The sequence below is a fragment of the Trichosurus vulpecula genome, chromosome 6 (assembly GCF_011100635.1).
Source record: "Trichosurus vulpecula isolate mTriVul1 chromosome 6, mTriVul1.pri, whole genome shotgun sequence".
Lineage (NCBI taxonomy): Eukaryota > Metazoa > Chordata > Mammalia > Diprotodontia > Phalangeridae > Trichosurus > Trichosurus vulpecula.
In genome coordinates this window covers 53,344,212-53,370,741 of record NC_050578.1, presented here as the reverse complement: position 1 = coordinate 53,370,741, position 26,530 = coordinate 53,344,212, and the positions used below count along the sequence as shown (strand labels likewise).

Below are 26,530 nucleotides of genomic sequence, written 5' to 3'. Positions count from 1 at the left end.
TTCACATACAGCAATATGTCCAAGTATCAACAGCTTTATTCTTCATCCATAACATGAATTCATTCAATGTTGAATTTAAGTGAATAATGGGTTTCACCCCTAATCCCTTCTGTGGTAGAGTATGAGGTAGTGGGTTGTTTTTGTTTTAGTTTTGGTTGTTTCCATTTGGCTTCTCTTTGAAAAATAACTTTTGGCTGTTTTCAATATTACTGTCACTTAGAAACATACAAAGAAATGTGTTCTTGTTTCTCAAATTGTCTTCATATATGAGAAGTATGAGATTTTTTTTTTAATTGCAGTGGGAAAACAAAAACTTCATAGGCTTATTTTTACCAAAATGTCATATATAATGTTCATTCAACTACTTGAGTCAGGGAAAAATTATAGCCTTCTTTATCATGAAGATTTCTTTTTAAGGATAATCTTTCAGTCTTTAAAATCCCACAAACAAAAGTTTGTCCATGGAAAAATAGAGATATTTTGAATACTAAAGTCCTTTATTCAACAACACAGAAATTTCACAAAAAACAATTTTACTGGGCAAATTGAATGTGTTTTTTTTTCTTTTTTACAGTTTTGTACATGCCCCATAAGTGATTTTTGTAAATAAATACACAGTTTTCCAAAACTGTTTCTCATAATTGCACAAGCATACATACACCTTACACAAATATCTATTAGAAAATTTAATAGATAACTGCACAGTTCAGAAATAGGAGAACACTGTGAAAGGAGTACATTTTTTGTGGCCCACATTTCTGAAAAATCTCCAACTTCCCTGCAGTTGTGAAAATGGAACCCTTCCTAACATAGTAGCTGTCTTTTATTCACTAGGAATACAGATCTCAGTGTGAAACTGCCAAATTTAATAAAAAACAAAATCTGAAACATTTAGCTGTTACATGAGAACCAACTGTTTGATATCACTATGCATCTAACCATGATCAAAGACCCACTACAGCTTTTTGCTGAATGCCTTCAACCCTGGATGGTGTGTTCACTTAACAACTCTCTTTTTTCATTATTTGATTACAGATATTGTCAGCATAAAGACTTTATATGCTTTAGAATTAATTGTACAACTTACATGCCAGGGGTTCTGATAAAAGGGACTATTCCTTTCTCTTAGGGAGTATTTAATACTAATTTACTGTAAGCTCTGTTCTCTACCTAAGGGTAGGTTGAAGGAAAAGAAGTAGATTTCAGGGTCATGCTATTACACAGGTGAAGAAGGAATCTTTGGAAACTCTTATGACAAGGGTGAAGAATTATCTCCATAGCCAGGCAGCTCAGGGAAGAAAGGAAATATGATCTGAGGGCTCCATCCATTCACAACATTGCTGGATGATCCTGTTGAAGTATAAACATGTTCCCTGTCCTCACTACCATTCTGCCACTCTGCTTTCCTCTACCCAAATATGTTAGTGGGAGTTTCTCTCCCCACTGGACCTAGGGGGAACATACCACTCTCTAAGACCATTATCTATTTTGCAGCCTTTCCACTTAACTAGCTTATTTAGTGTACTAAAAAAAAGGTTGGCTTTAATGTATACACCCATAATACTTCAGAATTATATTCTGTGTTTTCTTTGTGTTCAAAAAGAAAAAAAAGGAATAACAAAAATGATTAAATATTTCACATTTAGTAAGCATTTTGGACTTGTGAAAAAAACAAATTTTTAATCATAAACTTAATATACAATGATCTGATGCACAAATACTTAATCTGTGATGAGAAAAATAGAAACCAGAAAAGGACTGTCTTTCTTTAAGTATTTTCAACCAGAATGCTCTACACCCACTACAACATAGTTTTATTTTGTCAAAACATAAAAATTATATGATGTCAAGGAACAACTATCAATAAAAAATATATGCAAGAATCAAAGAAAATCTACCCTTGTCTGTTTTAATAATTAACACGTTTCTCTTAAAAATTTTTGAATTGACATGTAAAACACCACATTTATAATACACAAATCCATCAGTTCTTTCAAAAGCAAATTTTAAAAACACAAAAAGATATACAACATTACGGCATTTTAAACAGTGAATACCTTGCTACTGATGTCTTTGTATGGTATCACACTCCTAACATGGCCTGAACTGATTTTTGTTTTACTTCTGTAATGACAATTTTAAAAAAAGATGTAAAGTAAGTGTATCAGCTAGCTGTGCAAATCGGGCTATGCTCAATTTTAATTGTTCAGCAATTTGGTTAAGAACTTACAGAGTGAACTCTCATTGGTCCCACAGTGGAAACAGAGGTCCTGACAAAAATGTCTAAAATGAAACAGCATCGTATAGAAAGCAACCAAATTAATGAATAGAAAACATTTTATCTTTATGGTGATTTTACTGTATTTTTCTAAAACATTGACAAGTGAAATACACAAGGGGTTTACTTCAGAAAGGATATTGCCTCCCAAGACTTGCAGGCATTTGATGTCAGATTTTATGAAAGCTAGGGCAAACCTTTTTGGATTTCCAATTGTTGTTTTTAAGCTCCCTCGACTAATAAAGACATTAATATTTGTCCACTAAACACATAGTACCTCCTAGGCTTCCCTGACCCTTTGTGCCACTCCCAATTTAAACGTACAACTAAGTCCTATAAAATCCATTTGCTATTCTAACGTTCCCTGGTTCCTTCCACCACTCAGTCATTCTTACTGTCTCGAAGCTGCATTGGCAAATGAACCTCTTTGCTAACCATTTAATACTTTTTTCAGCAAGTGAATGAGGTGGGAGGGGAAGAGATGAGAGAAGGAGAAAGTCTGTAGATTGAGACAACCCAGTGATGAAAGGGGAAAGGGTGGAAATAACATGACAGCTTGAATACTTTATATATTTTACCTGATTTACCCTTTCCCTCTCCCTCCTCCAAATTATGTGGGCCACTCGTGAAGCAGATAATAGTCATCACCCTCTGTGATACAAACTAATTTAATACATAACTATCATCCCAAACATTTTATATCGATGAAATGACTTATACATCCATAATTATTATGATAATGATTAACCACAAATAAAGGATAATACCAATCCTGTGAGGTGTAGATTCTCTGTGTTTCCAGTCCAGATTGCATTTTTCTTATTCCATGTAGTGTGGTAATGTCTTCTTGGGAACCAATGGATTGGTTGAATGACTGGAAATTCAAAATTTAATGGGGCTTCCATTGGGGGACTATGTTAGAAGGTCATTGGTGCCACCAGGTAGGCTCAATGGAGAGAAAGAAGATGTAAAGGGATAAAAAGCCATATTTGTATATGTATGTTCAATTCTTTGTTAGTTGATATGAATGTAGCTCTCTTGTAGTCAGCCCTGCATGGCTGCAGAAGGCCTCAACTTACCTAAATTCAAAAACAAATCTAACCACTGAATATCATATATGGAATTAAAATATTTTATAAAGTTTTCCTTTTACTATTAAAAAGCCTACTTTGTAACCCATGGTGGGCATGCAAGCAGGCAAATATAGTCAGTCATGGATTCTTTTCCTAAGGTATGGTACTTTATTCATTCTGTATCCTAGAAAACACTTTTTTAAAATATATAACTGCATGTCCTACTACTCTGAGTGCTCCACCTTCCAGTGCAGTCAAAGGCAAGTCAACTACCCTAAGTACTTTGGAGGTATCCTCTTCCGTACAGCTCTTTTGTAAGCAATGCAAGTGCATAACCACTACTCTAATATAGTGCTCAAAAGATTAATTTGAAATTTTATAATGTCTTCCCCTTTTACAACAATACAACAGAAGTTAATTGCTAGATGCATCATAATCTTTTAATCTTGTAAAACTTGGCATCAAGTCTCTACAGGAGGATGCATGGCCAAACAGTGTTGCTGCTGTCACTGCTACTGAACAACTGGCAAAAAAAGAAAAAATATATATTTAAAGCTAGAATTTATTGCTCCAGATTTGACTCGCAGAACCACACTGTTGTGTACACACTGGTAATCTCCATAGATGCTCAGACGTGATTGTCTCCTTGTGTCTAAACACACAAAATACAAGCTGCTATCTGTACAGTTTACAGTACTGAAACACATATATTCGGAAAATGAAGTATAGATATGTACTTTGCAAAGATACATGAATTTACAGCAGGGGTTTACCCAAACTTATTATTCTTTTTTTTACAGCCACTTTAAAAATAGACAACAACTTCACTAGTTACTAAGTTACATCAAAGAAAGAAAGAATCAGTGTACTGACTGGCCAATTCCCCAAGCTCCCAGATTTGTTTTTCATGTTTGTGGTTTGTTTGTTGGTTTTTGAGGAAACCCCTATACATAAAATGAAAATAGTATCTGAGTATTTTCTTCAGTGGTGGACTAAGCAGTTTCTTAAAACAAGACTTTAGTTTGCCATTCACTTCCGACTGCCTTGAAAATAAGATACACTACACCTTTAAAAGAACCATCGGAATGCTTCAGCGCTGGGAACAGGTGTTCTCTATAAAAAAAAGCAAGAAAACAAGTTAAGCTTTCCTTCTATGGCAATACAAAATGAGATTTTTTTTCTTTACACTTCAGCCATATTTTTTTTAGTTAGTGAGATACAACATTTAATTTTAAAAATGCCATCTTAGGACATTTTTAAAAAATCGAATGGTGACTTTCTCCTGCTTTATTGAACAAGATAGGCTTGAATAGATTAACAGTGGCATAAATAAATTCTAGGAAATTCCTAAAAAACCTATAGCAAGTAGTATTCAGGGAAGGAAAGAGGGAAGGAATGACCCTGTATATGTGCCTTTGGTCAGGATTACTGAGCAGCCAGGGGCAGGCTAGTGCCTGTGTTCTATAATGGGTTACAGGAAAATTGTACCATATTAATAAGGAATCATCTTCAGGCATGACAAAGACAATGAAGAAACAATCCTATCATTTGCCAGACCTGTGCTACTTAGCCTTCTACACTGGCCTGTTTCACAATTTATATTTTATTATAATTTAAAAGACTAAATCAGCTTTGGACCTCATTTCAGAATCAATGAGATAAATGAGAGTCCCATGCATAAGTATTGCATGTTTGGTTGCCTATGGAAACATTCACAAAATCACCTACTTTATTATTTGACTCATCCCAAAAACATCCTCACTCAAAAAAAAAAAACTGACAGATTTAGCTAAAAAGATAAAACTGATGGGCAGAACATTTCAATAAAATGATGTTGACAGGGGAATGTTATTTCTAAAATAGTTCTAAAATACGCTTCTGTTCAGACACACTGAATGCACATTCTACCCAAGTAGAGTGTACTTTCAGAACCTAGTGCAGCCAGCTCTTCATTTTGTAGAATCACTTTTGGAGTACAATGACAACCAATAATTAATTGCTTTTGAAAACATTTTTTTCAATTAATATATTCAGTATAATACTATAAACTACTGAGAATTAAGCAGCAAATAAAATATGTCAGTATTCTAAAGAGGGTCTGCATTTTTGAGACCTTTGTAAACATAAGGGAGGCAGCACTGAGTAGCAAATAGAGATTTGGTCTTGAAGGAAGAAAGGTCCCGGTTCAGGACCCATTTTTCACATACACTGGTTGGGTGATTCTTTCTAAGGGAGTTGCCCTAGCCAACCCTCTGAGACTATGCAAGATAAATAAAGTGCTGACCCAAATTGGTGGGGAGAATTTTCTTGCTTAGGAGATCCCTAGATCAAGAAAATCCCAGGGTAAGTCACTATCCTTTCATCTGCCAAAAAATACACAGAAACTGTTATATCTCAAAAATAAGAAAAAAAAAAACTGAAGTCATTCATTGATACTGAAGGGAATATACCATCTTTTCATACTATTTTAAAAAAAGACAACAAATATTTTCCAAAAGACTACTAAAGCATGCACCAAAAATATTCACCTACTAGAGGAAGATTCCTAAATGTTTCGTACGTATTCCAGCAACTTTGTAAAGTGCTGGTTGTGGTGCAAGTGTAAGGGTTCTGAACTCCATTCACATTGTTCACATGCAGCAAAGGCGGTTTCTAAACACCAAAGGTAAAGAAAAAAAAAAGGGTATTGAAGGAATAGACTTAATCCTCATTGTCAAAGTATTTAATTTAATGTACATAAAAAGGGGCCTAGAAGAAGAGGAAATTCTCTTGTTAAATAATTGTCAATTATTCCCTGAGTAGCATCATGGATTAAATTGAATTGGTTATATCACCAGAATTTGAAAACATTCTTTCTCATTCCCCATGCTCTGAAAATATTGAGTTTAATAAATCCTGTAGCATTAACTTACAATTACCATGAGTTCCTATCTTGCATAAACATAATCCAAAATATAGAATTTTAATTTATATCTTAACATTCAAAATGGTATATCACTATAATCCTCTTTATAATCCTTACCCGGTTTTATATGTGTGTGTGTGTGTGTGGTGGGGGGCGGGGTGGTGTATATGTGTTTCTATGTGCATTCCTATATATGGTTAAGAGATAGCAGAGAAGAGCATCTAAAGAAGGGGCCTACCTTGGGATTGGGGTGATCTGTGTGAAAATCCTGCCTCTAATAATACCCACTAATTTTTGGACAAGTCACTTTACTTCTCAATGGCTCCGAGCTCTCAAAGTTACAGACGAGAAATGAGTGGGTCATCTGAATTGGTAGAGAGAGTTTCCACACCAGGATTTCCCTATACCAATGAAATCACAAGTCTCAACCAAAGAGAAATTTGCACAAACATATGTGCATATATGTATGCATCTACAATAACATATATGTGTGTGTTCACATAGAATTATATGTAGCCTTTTACATGTATTGTTATGCTATACATACATATATGCATGTTTTATAGAAGACAATGAAATAAAAGCAAGTCTTTCTCCAAAGTCAAACTGAAGAAAGTTGACCTTCTTCATTTGTTCACCAGTGTTGTGTAGGTTATAAGATGATGTCTACTGGTAAATGAAGCCTAGAAATACGTATATTTCAAATGGAAAATGTCAAAGGAGTTAGAGTTCTGAAACAGTATCTTATAACTGTGAATATACAAATTACATGAAAGCTCATCTCAATGGAATGATTAATTATAATTTTAGTTTTTTTATTAGATATATGCAATCCTTATTGAAAATAGTTTTTTTAATAACTGGAATTCAGTTGTCTTCTATTTACTTTCTTGAAACATTAGGCTGAATTAACTTTTCTCAGATTTAGTCTTATCAGCTGGAAAAGAAGGTTCTGGGCCTGATTGAAAGGTCAATCCAACCTCCAAATCATAGAATAATAGTTTTGAAGGGCAAAGATGCTATTTTGAAAATCTCTCCTTCTAAAAGGTACAACAAACCCCTTTTTGAATTAAAATAGTAAAAAATAAATCATCTTTAATATACAGAGAAAAAGTCACTGGATGCCTTCAAATTATTAATCCATGTTTTTTTGTGTGTCTTTGGGATAATTTTTGAATCCTCAAACACTCCCAAAAATGTTATCCTGTCCATCAAATGTGCATTGACCTCTCACATACTGAACACTGCATTGCTTTTCCTTTCTGTGTCTATTTTCGTCTGCCACTGTGCATTCTACTATATTCAAAGAATTTGGAAAGAAAAAAAAATACAGCTTTCCTCTTAAGCCGAAATTCCCCTGAAAGCCACAAAAATGAAAATGGAAAGAAAAGACAGACCATATATTAGCCATTTTTTATTAAGCCCGCTGTCCAATTTTTATCCAGTCTGCACTGATTTCTGTAAAGCTCTACCGAGTATGTGAGCCAGTGCAATTTTTCATGGTTAATATATAGTGCCCAATTGTATGGTTCAGATAAGGTCAGGAATAATTTGTTGGAATAAATTCTCTAATTTTGTCATCACAATAGGTGAAGTTATCTTCATTAAAGAAATGCCTTTTCAAACAGTTCAATGGCTGAGCACAACAGCAGAGGGACTTAAGTGCACTGGACATCTATCTACCTTCTGGTGATATAAATCCAAGAGTCCCAGCTGGGGAATCGAACTCTTGATGAGATTACACTGAGTTTCTGGATCTCAGTTATGCTTGCAGGAAATCATTATCCTGAGTGACAGAGAAGCCAGATTCTCCTGGAAGTAAGGGGGGAGGGGAGGTAAAGAATAGAATTGGAGTTGATCAGCATTGTTTAAGGCAGCCTTCAGTGCTGATGCAGGTGTAAATACTGACGAACAGCATCCTTGTTCCCACGAGGCATGCTGAGAAACCTGCAGCCCCAGATTCTCCTAACAGGCAATATTAAAAAGTATTCTAGAGATCTTAGCCCAACATAAACCTTATATGAAATGACTTTCAGTCTTAAAAAGCAGCTTCTTTTTCTTTGTTGGCTAACTTTGACAGGGAAGGGCATTTCTTTCAAAATGAAAGACAGGATGTTAAAACTATGCTAATTCCATATCTGTTTACTCTCCCTCTTCCTACACTTCTCTGCCCCCTCCCCACCACAGTCATAGCATATCAGACCTCTGTCAGAAAACTATCCTTTTCTCTGTATCTCCTTACTCATCAAGGAACACCTAACTGAATTATTTAAAATTAAAAAGAACTTTTAAAAAGTATCAATTTGGTAGCCAATAATTAAGCCTCAACTTCTTTTTTTAATGTGCCTGCAAAATGGTCACGTGAAACATAATTTGTTTTCTGATATAGGTAGCCCTTGCAGCTGATTTATTGATTTAATTGGTTATACATGTTGCCAAGGATCACTGTAAAACATCCTGTCTCTTGTGCGGGGTGGGAGGAGAGACCCAGTTAAAGCTAGTCTCCTAAAGACTGGAAAATGTGGCAGATGTGACTCTCTAGGTGCGAAGATAGAGATAGAGATAGGCCCATACACAGAGAAAAGTAATTCTTTTACAATGCTGATCTTAAAATTTAATCATTCTCTTCAAGTAAGAATCGATCAGTTGTCACATCACAATAAACTCCAGGTAAATGTTGTTTCTAAGGATCCAAAGATCTAGAATTGGAAAGGAGTGTGTGTGCTATAGTGGAAAAGACATTGGATTTGGAGTCAAAAGGAACTGGGTTCAAATCCTGCTTCTGTTACCTTGGGAAAGCATCAGTTTTCCCATCAGTAAAATAATGGTGTTGGACTAGTTGACTTTTAAGGCCTCACCTAGGTTTAAATTCATGATCCAACAATAGACCTGGTTCTATGACCTAGTATATTTAACAAAAGGGACCTATGTCTTAGTCAAGGGAATTGACTTGCCTGACTTGAGCTGTGTGACCTTGCCCAAGTTAGGCACTCAGAGTCTTAGAAGCATGTGTTCCTCTCAGTTCTATTGTGAGTAAAGTGCTTGTAAAGCTAAAACCACTATAGAAATATATTATTATTCCCATTATTACTGTCAAAGGTCACACAGCCAGTTAGTAGCACAGAATTATTTTGAAGTGAACTAAAATACCCCATTGGGTGATCAGGATTGCACTAAAAAGTTATGTAAATGAATGTTAACTATAAGTAAAATAACCACAACCTATTTTCCTTTATCTTTGATAATGATATAATAGCTGGCATTTATATAGCACTTTAAGGTTAGTAAAGCATTTTGTAACAAGATTATCTAATCTGATGCTCCTGGAAACCCTCTGAGGCTTTCCTATTTTAGTGATGAGGGAACTGCAGCTAAGAGAATTTGTGCCCCACCCATAGACACATAGCTAGGAAAAGGGGCAATATTTGAACCAAGATTTCCAGTAACTCCAGGTCTATCCCTTTTCCCAAAACACTGGGCTTCCTTTATTGTAGTTGCTCATATAGTACACATTCTTAGCTCTTATTTACCCATCTTTCTAAGAAGGAAAATGGAGATTTCATGTGTCTAGGCTTAACAGAGGAAGCTACGCTCTAATCCTAACGAATACTGAAACGTTATTATTAAAAATCATGCAGAACAATATCAGTTTACTTATAAGTAAGGAAAGTAATTAAACACCCACATTTCATCTATAATCATGGAGGAATAGATATAGTTGCCTCTGGACACAATGTAGAGACTGAGTCACAAATCTATTATCAATACTGAATGCTGAAACACTTTGTACTATGAAGCCAAGTGAGTTTTAGACAAATCCAAATAAAGGAAACAGGAAAATATGTAAACTTACTCAAAATGATCTGCTGTAACGTAAATAACTGCAAAAACAAAAGAAAAAATATTTCTACTCATCAATAGAATATAAATTCATTGAGGACAGGTGATGTTTTTTTTTTTGTATCCCCAGTGCTTTGGCCTTAGAAGGTACTTTTGTTCCCTTAATGGAGTCTGCTGATACCTACAGTAAAATCATTATAAAATGTGGAAACACATCCACATGAAGATGTGGAGAAAACCAGTCCTCAGAAGCATCATGTGCCTGTAATAAAAGTCAGCCACATAGGAACTTGTGATGCCCAAACTAACAATATAAGGTACTCTACTGTGTTAAAAGTTAGCAGCCCTTAACTTGCACATTCAATATGTATATTTGCAAAGATATAAGTAAACATGAAAGTACTCTGATGTGACTTTCTAAATTACAACTAAATCACTTTTGTGTTTTCTTTCTGTAATATTGCTAGCTCTAATATATATTTATATATGTTAGATACATTTGTCTCATGATATTTTTGGTTTACACATACATCTTTTTGGCCATTAAAATATTGAAATTGGATGTAACTGTCACCGTAGTTATAAAAGGAAAGGAAAATCCCTTACTTGGAGCAAAGTCTAAATTTTTGGAAGTGAAAACTAAAGAAAACTAAATAAATAAATCAAACATCTTTTACTTAATCCTTGGTCATAAGCAATACTCCAAATTTCCAGTTTCTGGGTGACTCGAACTTTTAACCTGACTAATGAGAGAAAACCAGAAGTAAGAGATTTTAACTAATAGACAGTCATCAGATATTATTGCTTTTCCTGCCATCATGTTCCCTTGGCACCATCCCTATCACCTCCACCTTTACCTCTATTACTTTGTGAAGCAGCAGTTGGGAGTGGGAAGAGGAAGCCTCATTACTTTCTGCAAAGGGCAGATGGTTTTTATTCCTTTATTATGTGATAAATGTGCTAAACCAAGGAATATCAATATAATAGTGATGTAAACTGGGACAGCAGGTACCATACTTGCTCAACTTCTCACTTTGGCAAAGAGGCTGAACCATGGAAGTTCACTTTGAACAACGGAAACTACTTCTCTCTTGAACTTTTTAACTATTTTATTTATGCAGATTTTCTTTTTTTCTTTTTTTTTGGGGGGGGGTATGTTCAGTTTTCTTCCACTAAATTTTGTCAAAAGAATCCTAGAAAAAAGATATGAACTATAATTCCATCAAACAAGTTGAAGATTTTTATGGCACTATAAATGTGCCAGTTAGTAATAAAAACTTCTTGAGCCTATGCAAATAAATTACAATTTGCCAGTATTCACACACACACACGCACACACACACACACACACGCGCGCGCGCGCACGCATGCGCGCACACACACACACACACTCATTTTATGTATGTGTGTATGTGTGTGGGTAGTGGCAAGTTGTAATTTATGTATATATGTACATATGTGTATGTATGTACATGGGTATGCATATGTGTATGTGTGTGAGAGACAGACAGACGAGAGAGAGAGAGAGAGAGAGAGAGAGATTCATATGCATATTGGGAAAAGGAGTAATTTTGACTTTTTTAAGAGAGAATAAATACCTCAAAGTTGGTGTTTTTTTTAAATGAGATTTCCTACAATTGTTTAACTACACCTGGTAGTGACAGTATGACACAATCATTTTTAATTGAAATAAACTTTTCTGTCATAAGTAATCTGAGATAAAAAAATAGCTAAAAACCTAACATCACCCCATTGAAGATGGCTGTAATATTTACATTTTTATGTGTACTTTTTTCTATGTCCTTTATTTGTCAGGTTCAATAATTCTGTCTCTTCTCAAAGTCATTATAGAATAATTCCTGTTGAGTACAGCAATACTACTCAGTAAGGACGGAACTAATTAGCTCCTGAAAAGTGACCAATTGGCTATGTTTGTAGGGAATTCTTTTCTATTTGGGGTGACGGATTTGAAAACTGCTAGAGAACTTTCCTCATTCTTATTTTTTTAACGGAGAGAGGAACAAACATCCACATTGGATGAATTGTAAGGGCACTTACTGTTAAAGGAAAAGGTTAACCTGACCAGTAGGTCAATGATAGAGGAATTTGTGAATCAAATCCTGAGAAAAATAATATAGTTGAACCTAAGCGAGGTAGTAAATCAATATTCTTTCACTAGAGAGGGAATGTCCAGTGGTGGATAGAACATGTACTTCAGAGAGCTGGTTCAAGCTCTGCCTCTGACTCATACAGCCTTTATGACTGTGGGCAAGTCACTTGTCCTCTCTTTGTATTTGGCAACTCTCTAAGGCTCAAAGTTGCAAAAAAGGTACCACCTTGAATTCTTAGAAGCAGTACTCTTACCAGGAGGTCTTAATAGCAATGAAATCAGAGGTCCAGTTCCTAACACCAAGTACGACAAACAATAGCACCTAACAAAAATTGTCATGTCCTACTTGGTACAGTGAAAAGAGTCCTGGCCTAGGAAAGACTTATAAGACCTGGGTCTGAATCCAGATTGTGCTATTATTTAGCTGTCATTAAACCTCTCTGACCCTCAGTTCATTCATCTGTAACAGAAAAAAATCATACCACCTCACAGAATAGTTGTGAGGAAAAGTACTTGGGAGCCTTAAAACACTACACAAAGTTTCATTGTCATTACATAGAATTTTGCAAACAGCCCACCCAATAGAATTTAGTTGTGAATGTTTCTTACCACCTTGGGACATTGCCAAGAAAGACATAGCCTGAAGAAGCCAAAATTATTGATTTTCTATTTATCACAAAGAGGAATTAAGAAAGAATTCATTCTAATCACTTTATCTAACTGAACACCACTATTAATTGTAAGGGCACTTTATATGAATGCTAGAGTTCTGAGTGGTTTATGCAGCTTGTAAAGTATATTTTTCCCAATTACTACTCAATCCTTCATATATATTTTTCCATTTATGTTCCTTGAAAGCATGCCTTGTTTTGACCTTTCTTTGTATCCCTAAGGTTCAGCACAATGCCTGGAGCATAGTAGGTGCTTAAAAAAAAGCTGGTTGATCATAATTCTCATATCATTAAAACTGATATTTAACATTTTAAAATTTCAAAATGCTTTACCTATGTAACCTATTTTAATAGCAATACTATGAGGTAGCTATTTTTACAGCTAGGGAAACTGAGGCTCAGAGAGATTGAGTGACTTGTCCACGGCTACTGCACTCTAACCACTGTATCATGCTGACTTTCAATTTGAAAGAATCCTATTATTTTTCCAAACTATCTCCACTACCACAGCAGGGAGACAAACCAACCTAGCTTTGTGATAATTAGAGCTGCTCACTTAGCCCCTCTCCCTCACTTAGGCTACAGTTATAAAATAATTCTTATAGAAATTAAACAGGACATTATCTTTCTAGATGGGGTTATTCTTATTTTTGTTAACCCCTAATAATTCATGTTATATGTTACTATTACAATCTCTCTCCTGCATTATATGATATCTTTGGTGAGTCCAAGTCTTCAAGGCCTTATTTATAGGAATGCTTTAAAAAAATCACCTACCTTTCCAAAATGTTCATATGTACTGGTACTGAGAAAACAAAATGAAGTTCATGATTTTGTTATATCAATAACCATATACATATCACTGGAACTTTTTTCATAAAATCAGAGGAGGTGCCTTTGAAATTACCTAGTCCTATTCCCAATTTAAAATTTTAAAAACTAAGACCAAGAGAGGGGAAGGGACTTAGTCAAGGCCACCCAGGTTATGAGTGACTATCAGGATTTTAATTTTAATTGTTCTTCCCCTCCAATATGTAGGACACACTGCTTAATATTATAAAAAGTTTATCAGGGGCTTTCCTTAGCAGTATTTTTGTTTATTTGTCTTCTTGTATTTCTCTTGGCCAATTAAAAATTTTGCTAGGGTTTCTGATATACTGGCAATTAGATCACCCCTAGCAAAAGATACATTGCCTTGCAATGGAAATTTCTCCCACACCAGTCTTTTCTGTAGAACTTAATTTAAATCCTGAGAATCAACTTTCTTGAAAAAGCAGCATATTCATTTCCTCACTAATTCTATCTATCTATCTATCTATCTGTCTACACACAAACACACAGAAGTGCATGCATGTATGTATACACACATATGTATATGTACATACATACATATTTACAAGAAGGCCCATAAGTACTGAATATGGCCGATTTTTTTAACAAGGTTTGCATCAATGACCACCAAAGCTTCCCATGAGTCCCAAGAAATGTCAACCATATCTTGTCATTTCTAATTTGGACCAGATTCAAGATGGTGACCTTGAGACAACATGTGCTAACACATTTCTTTCTGTATTTTCTTAGAAACCATGACAACCCTAGCTTATTCTTTCCTTCTTCCATTCCTTATTTCTATTTCCATTAAAGCAAATGCTGTCACGTGCTCCAGAATACATACCCCTACCTAACTCTATTCTACTCTCTCTGTGTGTCTCTCTCCCACTTCCCATATTTTCAATGGATTGTTACTTTTAAACACTCCTATTCTTTCTCCTTCTACATTATATATTACATAGATCAAAACAATCCAGTTTTCCTTCCAAAAATACCAAAACAAACATATGCAATGAATATAGGAAAGAATCAGAGGACTTTTTGAATACATATGGAAATTGCCCAAGTCTCCTATTGTTTAAGTGAATGAATTTTAGAATGTCCTTCTTCCCCTGGGATGGAGGGCTGGATACAGGCTGTAAAGATGGAAGTATCATGAAGGAGGAATTTCAAGTAGGTAAAACAGTAAGCTTTGGCTCAAGGATACTACAACCCCATCTCTTAAAGTGGGTGTACAGCAGCCACCTTATTGAATTTTAGGTGGTCACAGTGACTTGACTTTGAAATAAGAGTATACCATTACTTTACTACTTTAGCTTATTTTCATTTCCTCCCTTTTATATTTCTAAAGAACATTTCAGAATTCAGAAATTGAAGATATGGCCACCTTGTCTGATTTTTTTTCTCCACCCCCATACAACGTAGTATTCTATCTCTTGCCTTTACTTCCATCTCTATCAAAAAATCATCACTGACCTCATTTAACCCATAAACAAGAGCATTTCCCCAAGGGATTTCCCATTTCCCAAGCTAGTTATCCTGTTCTTTCCTCCAACATCACATTCATAACCACTATCAATCACAATTTTGTCACGATGAAATTTATATCACTTTCAAATATTTTAAAATATTCATTTCGATTCTCCTTACCTTAGCATAGCTTTCAAAACAGGAGACCTTGACTTCAATATAGCTTGTATTAGCATTGCAAAATAGTATGCTAACTTCCTTAGCACAGTACCTGGCACATAGTAAGGACTTAAGAAATATTTGATAATTCCACTATTTTCAGCCCTCCTGTAATATGTGCTTCTTTTTTAAAAAAGGTAATAATTAAACCATTCCTACCCTAGAAATATATCTGTATACATACATATATATGGATATGGATATGTGTGTATATCTCCTTTTCTTTCATATACCACATGCTGTGAGGTTTTGGCCAACATCAATCAGTCACCTTTTCTGAGTTTTTGAGCAAGTCCTTCAGATCTGTTTTCTTCTAAGTGATCCCTCTTCTTTGTTTCTTTGCCTCTGTAGGTATTTTTCATGTCTACCCAGCTCTATCTGAAACATAAGTTTTAATGTAGATGACCCCCAAATCAGAGCCTTTCACCAGTCTTGGATTTAATGATACCTAGTTACACTTTGACATCTTTCTATCAAATGCTCTAGAAGCCTGGAAAAATATTTGTCACCACCATAGCCATAACTACCATCATGTGTAGTGAAGAAGAAATTCAGGCTCACATCATAGCTAGGCTATGCATGTGCATGCCTGGGAATGCGGCATTGGGAGGGAAAAAGAGAGAGAAAGGGAGAGGGAGTTTGCTTCCCCAAGCCCTGTCCTCAATTACTTTGTACTTACTTTGTATACAAAGTCTATTCACTTCTATTGGTAAGCTACCTCCAATACGATGTAAGTTCCTTGAGAGAAAGTGATATTTTCATTTAATCTTTCTATCTGCAATAACTAGCAAAATGCCTGCAACATAGTAGGCATTTAATTGATACTTGCCAAATTCAATAGAATTTGTGTATGTTTGCAGGCATCTCCTTAATGTCTCACCCTAGCTTCCCAAACAAGATATATTTATTGTAAACCTGTGCCATACTTTCCTTCTCCTTTGTCCTATTTCTAAAAATTTCTGAAAATAAGTATGAATTCACTTTCTTCCTGGACACAGTTTCTTCTATATCTCCTGCATTCATGGTTTCCTGGTTTGGGCATTGCCATTGCCTCTTTCAACTTTGTACTTAATCAGCATTCCAAATATTATTTGGCTCATTATTACCACAGTTAAACTATTTCTTTACTTCACAGAATATTTTCTAGCACCTCTCAACAGATCCAAAATCAACTCAAAACTACTTTCTTATATTTTAAGAACTTTCCAAGTACTTTTTTATTTACCTCTCAAACTTTATAGCTAGTCTTGCTATTCTAATAGCAGTTTAATTTTTTGTTTGTTTACGTTTAAGGTAGACCGTTTCTATGTAGAAAACTTTTCTCTCATAACATCTAAACTGTTTCTTCTCAAAACTTTTCCTTAAAATCTTTTAATGCTCATTACACATAACTTCAGCTGTCTCTGTGTACATAATACAGAGATGGAGGATAAAGTTTTGCATATTATTCAAGAAATAATAAGAAAAAGTTAATGTATTTCTTCAATAATTTAAAAAAAATAGAGACAGATAGTATCTGGATTGACTGTCCCCATTGATTGAATTCAGATAATAGCTCCATGTCTTAACTATGACTTGCTAGTATGGATGAACACAAATTAGAATTTAACACTTTCCAAGTGAACCCAGATCACACCTTGACTAGTAAAATGAATACTAATCCAGCAATCTACATAACTAAGGATAAATAACAAAAAGGACTCCATAAGCCTTGATTATCTAAAAGATATGAGTTTAATTATCAGCCTCGTTGCTGGAATTTTGATGGTATGGACCTAACAATGAATTCCAAAATATGTCATAAAACTATGAAAAAAACTGAGGTTTTGAGAAACTCCCAGTGTTTTGTGATGTAAGTATGAATGAGCTTTAATATAAGCAAAAGGGAAAAAATCTTTAATTTGGATTTTTCAAAGAAATATTCGGTGATCATGCTGCTTTCTTTGCATATTGCACAAAAGATAAGTGGCTAAATATTGAAAAATAAAGAAACTCGAAAACTGCAAAAATGCAGTAGGCTTAATGCGTACCTGGCTATAGATTTTTATAGTGTTAAAATAAATTAAGAGGAAGCCTAGGAGTTCCACAGAGGAGAAAATATTTCCCATAATGTTTGAGAGTAGAAGTTAACAAGCCTGCTGGGATCTTTTTAGCCCCTGCAGAGCTAAGGCTTCAACATTATTAAATGGCTGTCGCATCTGAAGTATGGTGCACATAACTCAATAAACAACAGAAAACATATGATGCTGAAAGGGGGGAGGCTTTAGATTACCCTGCAGAATAATTCAATTTCAGGACAGGTGTTTGCATGTGATGGAACAAGATATGACTGAAGAATTTTTAAAAAACTGTCTGAAAAAAAAGATGCTGCAGACTGAGTTCCCAGTATAATGTCAAGCAAAACCATTTATTTCAAGGTAATATTCCTAGATTAAGAAAATTTAAATGTGGTGAAAGGGACAAAAGCATGGATAAATAGGAGCCTCAACATTGTTTATTTTTAGGAAAAGAATGTGGCCATTTGGGTGATAAAAATAACAGTGTCCAAATCTACTTTATTTATCTAGTTTAAAAATCTAGTCCTAAATCAGAGGTTATCCTAATTCCATACAAGTGAATAAATAGTTTCCTATTTTAGAAATTTGAAAGTCAAGAATCATGGGTTTGTAGCACAAATTTAGATATACTTTTTAAAAAATGTTTTTGTCTTCAACCAAGGAAAAGTATGAAATATAGCTAGCAGTGGAACAGAAAGCGTAAGCTTAAAAGACTCAGATCTGAATGTCTCAAAATCAGACTGATTATAAAGATCACAACTGCACAAATATTTATTTTCTCTAAGCAATTTAAGAACTTAAGTTGGATTACTACCCACTCAATAATACAAAGTCTCACAGGAGTCCTCTGTAAGAGCAACATATTGCAGACATGGTAAATACTTTTTTGGTGTATTTGAATATTGTCCATTGTCAATCTGCATCATTTAAGGTGACCACTCAGAAGACTCCATCACCACACCACCCTCAAATTGTCTACATATCGTTTAAAAAAGAAAGCTATCATACCATATGTAACTAACACTCCCTCCCAAAAAATCTCTATAGAAAATGCATTCTCAGTATAACTAGTGTGTATATGTGTGTGTATATATATATATGTATACATATATATATACATATATATACACATATATATCACAGTAGAGTTTTCCTATGACTAAAAGTTATCCTTCATATACCCTTTTTTGTTGTTTTACAGTTAATTTAAATATTCAATGAAATATTTAAACCAGGAAATTTACAAACCAGTCACAGTTTGCTAATCTCTATGCCTGCCTATCAAAATGTTCTTAATTGTATTTGTAATGCATTCATTCAGGAACAAGAAAGACAAAAATTGGGAGGAGGGGGAGAATAGCAAAACTTCAATATTCTTTTTACTGCTTCTTTAAAATAGTTGAAATGTAAACTTCTGCCATCTTGTTATGAAGCCTCCTCTCCTTTCTTAATCTAAAGTAACAAATAAGTTTAACCTGATTAATTCTGCATGTTACTTTTGTTAAACTGCTTGACATGTTAGTGTTGTTTTAGTATATTTTGCAAATGGTTTATATTTTACCTTTCCTGATTGACATTTAAAAAAAATTTCCCTAACATTTAAAATGGAATTAATTTCTGTGCATTCCTAATTTAGGAAGTATTAAAAATACTTAGTTTCTTCTTTTTTTTAATCTTAGTGCAGTTTTAAGCCTTAATAGTTGCACTAAGATGTCTGAGATACCCTGTAATGTGTTTGACTCTTATGGGAACCTACCTATTGAGGGTTCCTTTTAGAATTAACTAAATATGTTTTGTTCAAAAAAATTAATTATTAAAATAAAACCTAAATGTTTGATTATGGTCTGACACTCCTCTCCTTTAACCTCTAGTTTAGAAACACATTCTCAAATGAAGACTTTAGAACACAAAACTCTGAAATACTGACCTGTATCATGGTTCAATTTAAATCATGACATATTTCTAATTGATGCAAAAAAGCTTAAAAGTGAAAAAGCAAACATGTGAAAAGTTTATTTAACCACAGAGATATTACGTTTCTGTGACCATATCTTGAAAAGTTTGTGGTTTTCATCAATGTAATTTATATCTTTAGCTTGTAACTGTAAGGAGAGAGTTGGCCCAGACATAGAAGCCTACTAGGTCTTTAACAAATTTTGTTGACTATTTTGTTGCTGTTTTTAGGACTTAATAAAATATTCACTGAACCCAGAAACAATCAAAGTAAACAAACAAACAAAACCCTACAAAACTCAAAAATATTTTTAGGACTTTAATTGACAGGGCCTGAGTCCCTGGGATGCTTGACATTTCTTGTGAAGATAGCATTGTCTCCATGCTTGACAGAGAGCTCAGAAAATGATTAGGACTGTCCTTGTTCCTGATTTTTCCATTTCTCCTCAACCTGTTCATTACAACCAGTCAGTCTTTCTATTCCCTTTCAATATTATAGTTATTCCTACAAGTTAACGACATTGTGGTATGTAACTTTCAGCAAGGTGGGGTGGGGGAGGGGAAGGGAAACCTCTAGCAGAGCTACTTAGTAATGTAGTTCCATAAATCAGCTAATGAGAAAGAAACCAGATCTGTGTGGTCCCTAATGCTATCCCACAGAGATTAATCATGTCACCTGAAAAATGTTTAGGGACCTTGGGGTAGGGGTTGCCCATGGGATAGCTTTATTCCTTGGGCCATATCAGATGAGAGCATGTGTAAATGGTAACATCTTAGCATTAGAAATGTGATGGCTGAATATTAAAAAAAACTTTTTATCTTCATAAAGTAGTTTTTAAAACTATGATAAACTAATTAAAATAAGTTCCTCTGGATAAATCAACAGTAATTGAAAAATACCCAAGATCTTAATACTGATCAGCTAGGTTAGAAGTTTTAGAAATATGGTATCTAATAGCAGGGGAATACAGAATTATTCCTAATTACTTTGAACAAATAAAGCCTATATTTGGTAAACTATTTTTTAAATAAATTAACTGTATGTATGCAAATATGTAGTGAACAGTGGCATAGGAAATTATTTTATCATTTTATATACATTATACATAGAAAAATCATAATTTTATTAAAAGAATTTCTAGCATATTGGTATGCTTTTAAGTTGAACCTAATAAGGAAAATCATGGAAAAGATGAAAGCAATTTTAAAAGGAATACTGGAATGGAAGCATTTCATTAAAAATGCGAGGGCAGGCATCTGAAAACACTAATGTGAATCAGTCTTAAGTTCCATTTACTAACCTTGGAATCTCATTATTCCTTTCATACACCAGGACAAGAATAAGTGAACAAGAAAAAAGTAATTGAAGGAATGAAGAGCTAGAGATTCATCCAATGGGATAGTCCAACCTATTTGTCCTCTACCAAGTTTAATCTGGATGCTTAGTTTCACTCTTACTTTGAAGCCAATCATTGCATCTGATGCTAAACTTAGACAAGGAAGTCTGAGAAAAAGTCCATGATGGAATTTGACATCTCTACCCTTCATAAAATGTCTAACCAATCTAAAAAGTACCACCTAAGAAGATGATGAATTATGGTGACCATGAAACAAACCTGAAAGGCCACATATTTCAGCAGGGTGACTTTGCACCCACCTGCATCCATTGTTGTTGCTTTGGTTCAGTCATATAAACCCTGTCATTCTGACATGTTTCTAGTTGGTTTCCTTACAACCATAACAGTGTTGCTACACATATGCTTGAGGCAATCATGTTGTCATTTCTTAGGTTTTTTTTTTCTTTAAAAAACTGACCTAAATAGCAACCAAGCCAACTCAGGAAACTTTTCCTCTCCTACTAAATAGCATTCCTTTAAAGACATTATCTATGATCCATCAGACATTCTTCAAATAGACATGATTTCAGTCAAGAGAACTTCTTTAGATAACTCCAGAAGTTAGAAAATCTGTCCTCAAACCATGTTCAAGGAGAAGAGAAGGAAGCAAGAGGTTATAAAAATACACATGGCTAACAAAACTATGGTTTCTACTAGCAACAGTAATTAAATAATTTTAACTACAGTTATAACATGCCTGAACAATTTTAAATGCTAATGGAACATCTCAGTCGAGAAACTTTTTTTAAATGTTCTCAGATGTAGATATCTGCCCAGAAAGAAGTTGGTAATAAAACACTGGTAATACATAAGTCAGGTTCCCCCAAGAGTACCATGTTTATGAAATAAACCAGAGAGTCATCACTGTCTCCCGACCTACTATGTACCCTGTCTTGCAACAGTGCATTATAGCTTCTGTCTAAATCATTTTCCAGGCTCACTGGCATCACCCAAAGACTGTAATGCTAATGCCTAACACCACAGGAAGAGGGCAGAAGAGGGAGTCATGTGCCACGTGCTCCTTATTAATTGTAGATCAACAGGAAATTTCAGTATTAGCAGTTTTGATTGCCTATAGTTCTTTGAAATTAGTAAAAGTGAACTTACTAAAAGTGAACTCAAGTGATAATTGACTAAAAACAAAAGTCAAGACAATGGACAAAATACTACCACCTGAGACGTAAAGGAAATGGAATCCAATGAGCTAAAAATGAAAACTTCCTGGGACATACATTGTTGTGGAGGAAGGAAAATTGTTTGATGGATTTGATCATGTCATAATGTCAACAAAACACGGAATTTTAGAAAACAAGTTTTTTTCAGTTCAAGATTCCTACCCATTTTTTCAATTGTTTATCTTACTGATATTTCACAAACTACAAAGATGCTTTTTCTACTTTTGTTTTATTTTTTAATCCCACCTACAATACCTCTTGGAGAATTCTTCTCCAAAGCAGTGATCATTTAAAAAGGAATATACTATTGATCACTGATGACAATTTTTAATTGCACAACCCTCATCTAGTTTAGAATTCATGTCAATGATAAAGCAAGCACCCCCAGCTTTGTAAGGATGGTGTAGATGTACACCTAACCAGAAGTGTTATCATTTCAATAACATGATTAAACAATCACTTGCTTGTCTTCCTTTGCTAAAAATACCAATATTTTACTTATGGTTTTGTGCCATCCCCCAGTTTGTTTTGTTCAGTACATCACCTAAAATTTCTCCAAACATCTCTTCTTTTATGTTTAACAAATTTGAAAATATCACATTACAGCTCTGTGGTATTCTGTACATCATCCATTTGGAGCATATATAGGCAGAAGATAGTATATTACAGATCAAATATGTATTAATCAAACCTGTGCCTAGCTGTTTTAGTAGAATTTTAAGGCACCACAAAATTGGTTACTTTGTCAAAAGCAGTGCCCAAAGGAAACATTTTTTTCTTACTATGTTTTACCAACCATTCATTTCTGAAACTATACCCAGGCATTCTTTCTGCACAAAACTACCTTCAGCTGCCCTAAAATTAACTAATGTATTACTTTACTCTGAGCTGCTTCCCATTAAAATGCAGGTGTTCAGCTATCACTGTACTTTTGTCTGTTTCTTAAGGAAACACCAGCTATATGTGTACAGTTAAAAATAGCAAAGAAATCAGAGGAAGATTTAGGACATGCTAGGGAAAATAAGTATATATGTTTGTGTGTATATTTGTATATATGTATACATAAATGTATACACAAACACACACCAGGGATAATTTTCATTTGCATCCAGGTATTTCTGGTTCAAATCTCTTGTTATATTATTTTTCACGTCAACACGTATCTATGTGCATAAAAATGTTTGTGTTACCATACAGAAATGGTGAAAATAGGTCATCAATGTGTCATTCTGAGCCTATATATAAATGTATAGGATGTGATGAATTCAACCCTGTGGAAAGATTGGGGGCTGGGAGGAAAGACCAAAATGATGGGGGGAGGGGCTTTAAACCGCCAAGGTAAAATTGTAACCATAATGAATGTGAAATTTCTGACTTTTAGACCAATTACATTTCCCCCCCCAAGACAAAATAGAGGGGGCCTTCCCCTGTAGAGGGTGGTTCCATCCGAGATGAAGATCGGGGCAAAGGGGGAGACCCTGAGTCCTCCTCCATTCACTTATGCTATTTTACAACCTGAATGAAGCTTCAGAAAAGGGATAATGCATCTTGAAGTTAGACAAGAAGCCCTGAAGGGGTGAGGGAAGGGGAGTGAGAAGGGACGGGGGGAGGCTGGGAAACAAGAAATCATCTCCTCTGACCTCTAGTGAAGTGCCAGGTTTTTTCTTTAGCTCTTCACATTTCCTAAATTTGCAGATCTGGTGTCCTGTTTTGCGATTCCTGCAACTGCTGCAGACTCCACAGTTGATGAGCCTCTTGCAGGGCACGCAGACCCCACACCTTTTCCTCTTCTTCTTGGCCGGGTTGGCTCCTCCAGTTCCTCCAGAGGAGGAGGAGGAGGAGGAGGAGTGATTCTGCGGGCAGTCTGCCAGATTGGCAATTTGAAACGCACTGTCTGTGACGGCTGCTGAGGCTGCTGCGGGGGAGTGAAGGGCTGTCATGACGATGACCCCTGGAGGTAATGAGATGCCCCCTAAAGCCGGGATAGCGGAAAAAGTCCCCACGCGTTCAGGGAGATTCATTATCTCTGCTTCAGCAGCGCCGCATTTGAGCTTGTTCATGCATTCCCCCGCCAAAGGTCTGCAGTGTTCAGGGGATAAGGTGGAGAGGAAATTAGTATTTGCCATTTGCAACGACGGCTCTGGCGGGCAGCCAGCTTTGCCCAGCCTCTGGGAGTCGTTTCGATGGTGCATGCTGGTCCTGCTGCTGCCGCCGCTGCCCGGGTGGATGGAGGAGGAGGAGGAGGAGGAGGAGGAGGAGGCGGAGGAGGAGGAGGATTTCCTGCCGCCCCCCCCCCGCCGCCGCCGCCGCCGCCGCCCCCTCCTCCTCCTCCGCCTCCTCCTCCGCCTCCTCCTCCTCCTCCTCCTGCTGCTGCTGCTGCTGCTGCTGCTGCTGCTCCTGCTCCTGCTCCTGCTCCGCCGCCGCCCCCGGCTGCGCCCCCGGCTGCGCCCCCGCCGCCGCCGCCGCTGCCCCAGAGCATGGCGGTGGCGGCGGCGGCGGTGGCCGCGTTGTCGCAGTTCCAGGGGGACATGCCGATGCGGGCGGCGGCGGCGGCGGCGGCGGCGCTGCTGGGGAAGATCGGCGTGGTGATGCGCGCGATCTTGGCCGCCTGCGGGAAGGCGCCCCCGTTGGTCTTGTAGAAGGAGGTGGCAAAGGAGCGATAGCGCTCCATCTCCGAGTTGTAATCCACAAGGCTGTTGAGGGCGCCCTCGGGCAGGTGGCTCTCCTTGGGCAAGCCCGGGGCCTCCGGGCTCGGCCCCGGCTCCACGCAGACATTGGTGTTCATGGTGCAGGGGGGAAAGAAGGGGTGCAGGGTGGAAGAGGGGGGCGCCTGGTCCGACACCTGGGCGGGAAAGGGGGGGAGGTGGGGAGGAGGGAAAGGGGTGATGGTTGGTGTTGGGGTGGGGGCCGGGTTAGGAGGGAAAGATGGGTCAAGGTTGGGGTGGGAGTGGGAAGAGAGACCGTGAAGGGTTGCTTTATTCCTCTCTGGGGCACATATCCACAGACGGCGAATTTCCAGGCAGCGTCTTCCTTTGCATTATCTTCCAACTGTCACAACTAAAATAAAGAAAGTCATTCCAACGAGATGCACGAGGAAAAAATTAAAAATAAATAAACCACCAAATACACAGACGCGTTCATACGTTCACCTGCCAAGTCGTTCGCATGACAGTCATAAAGACATGACCCCCTCCCCGGCATACACACACCTCCACACCTCCCCTTCTCTCCCTCAGTCGCCCTCCCTCCGAGGCCCCCCCCCACTCCACCCCAGTCCACCCCACCCCAACCTCAGCCACCACCACACCGCAGCTCCACCCCTCCCCCAATTCTTATAACACTCCCGAGTAAATGAATTAATAGCCAGGGATACCCAGGGCTAGAAAAGGAGGAAGGGGGTTACAAATGTCGAGGGAGGACACTTGAAGTACTAAAGACATGCAAATGAGGGGCGGAAAGGGTGATACTACCTATAAGCAGAGGGCATTTAAACATTACGAAATGTGTGAACAAGTGTTGCATGGGCATGCAAATGCTATAAAACTAGGAAAAAAAACAAACAGCCACGGCCCTAAGAAGAAAACGAACAGGAAATTAACAAATGAGGTACGGAGAAAGTCTGCGATGCTTTAGCGTATAAACTGTAAGCAAACACAATACAACTGAGAGCTAAGCTACAATCTGAACTAAACAGGCCAGGAAAAAAAGGAACTACCAGCTGCCACAGTGTCCTTCTGTGTCTGACGGTCATTAGTTTGAATCCCAGCACAGCTGGCTCTGTTAGGGTCTTAATTCAATGGACCAAGGACAGGTCTCAATTGTACAAGCCATTTGGTGGCGAGGTTGGCTGGTGGGGGGGGGGGGGGTGTTAAGAAGGGTGGTGTTCTAATTCTTTAAAAGAAAAAAAAAAAGACCAGATTAAAAAATAATAATAATAATATTAAACCAAGCAATGTCACAGGTTTTGATCCAAGAGCCTGCAGCTGCTGTAAGGACTAATATTCCCAGTCATTCCCAATGGGGACTTCTGTCCCTTTCCAAAGACAAGGGGACTGCATGGGACATTTTTTTTTTTCCTAATGCAACTCCTGTAGACATTGAAGGACTTTATACATAGATTAAAGGGGGAGGGGAATATTTCAGGTACTGATTACCTGAAGATCAAACCATTAAAATAGTTTCCTATTTTTTTTCTTTTTTTAAAGGAAAGTTGAATGTTAACTGATTGTTTTTGTCTCTACTTGATGCCTCATAGGCCATTATTATGCTTTGAGAAGGGGTATTTTAGTTGTTTACTACAGAGGGAGAGAGGTACATCACAGGCTTTTAAGAAGTAAAAGAAAAACAAAAAGTATATATTAAACAAAAAATATAGTCTCTTTGTTTCCAGATTTTTCCGGATTCTTAACCAGAAAATCTGTTTATAGAATCTCCTGAAGCCTAGACAGTAGCCAGAAATGTTTAGTTCTGGTATTAGTAAATGGGGCCGAGTACAGTGTCAGCTTTGAATATTCACAGTTCAAAATGGTTATCAATTATTGTAATTATGTT

The 26,530-nt window shown here is 36.6% G+C and overlaps 1 protein-coding gene across 1 annotated transcript; it reads right to left on the bottom strand.

Moving 5' to 3' along the window:
• Nucleotides 1-4,405: 4,405 nt before the first annotated feature.
• On the bottom strand, nucleotides 4,406-24,764 carry CXXC4 (CXXC finger protein 4). The gene is given in 5 exon segments (XM_036762589.1): nucleotides 4,406-4,464; nucleotides 5,880-6,003; nucleotides 23,620-24,264; nucleotides 24,267-24,343; nucleotides 24,440-24,764. Coding segments are annotated over 5 exon segments (1,194 nt in total). The 3' UTR covers nucleotides 4,406-4,441.
• Between the last annotated feature and the right edge of the window lie 1,766 nt (nucleotides 24,765-26,530).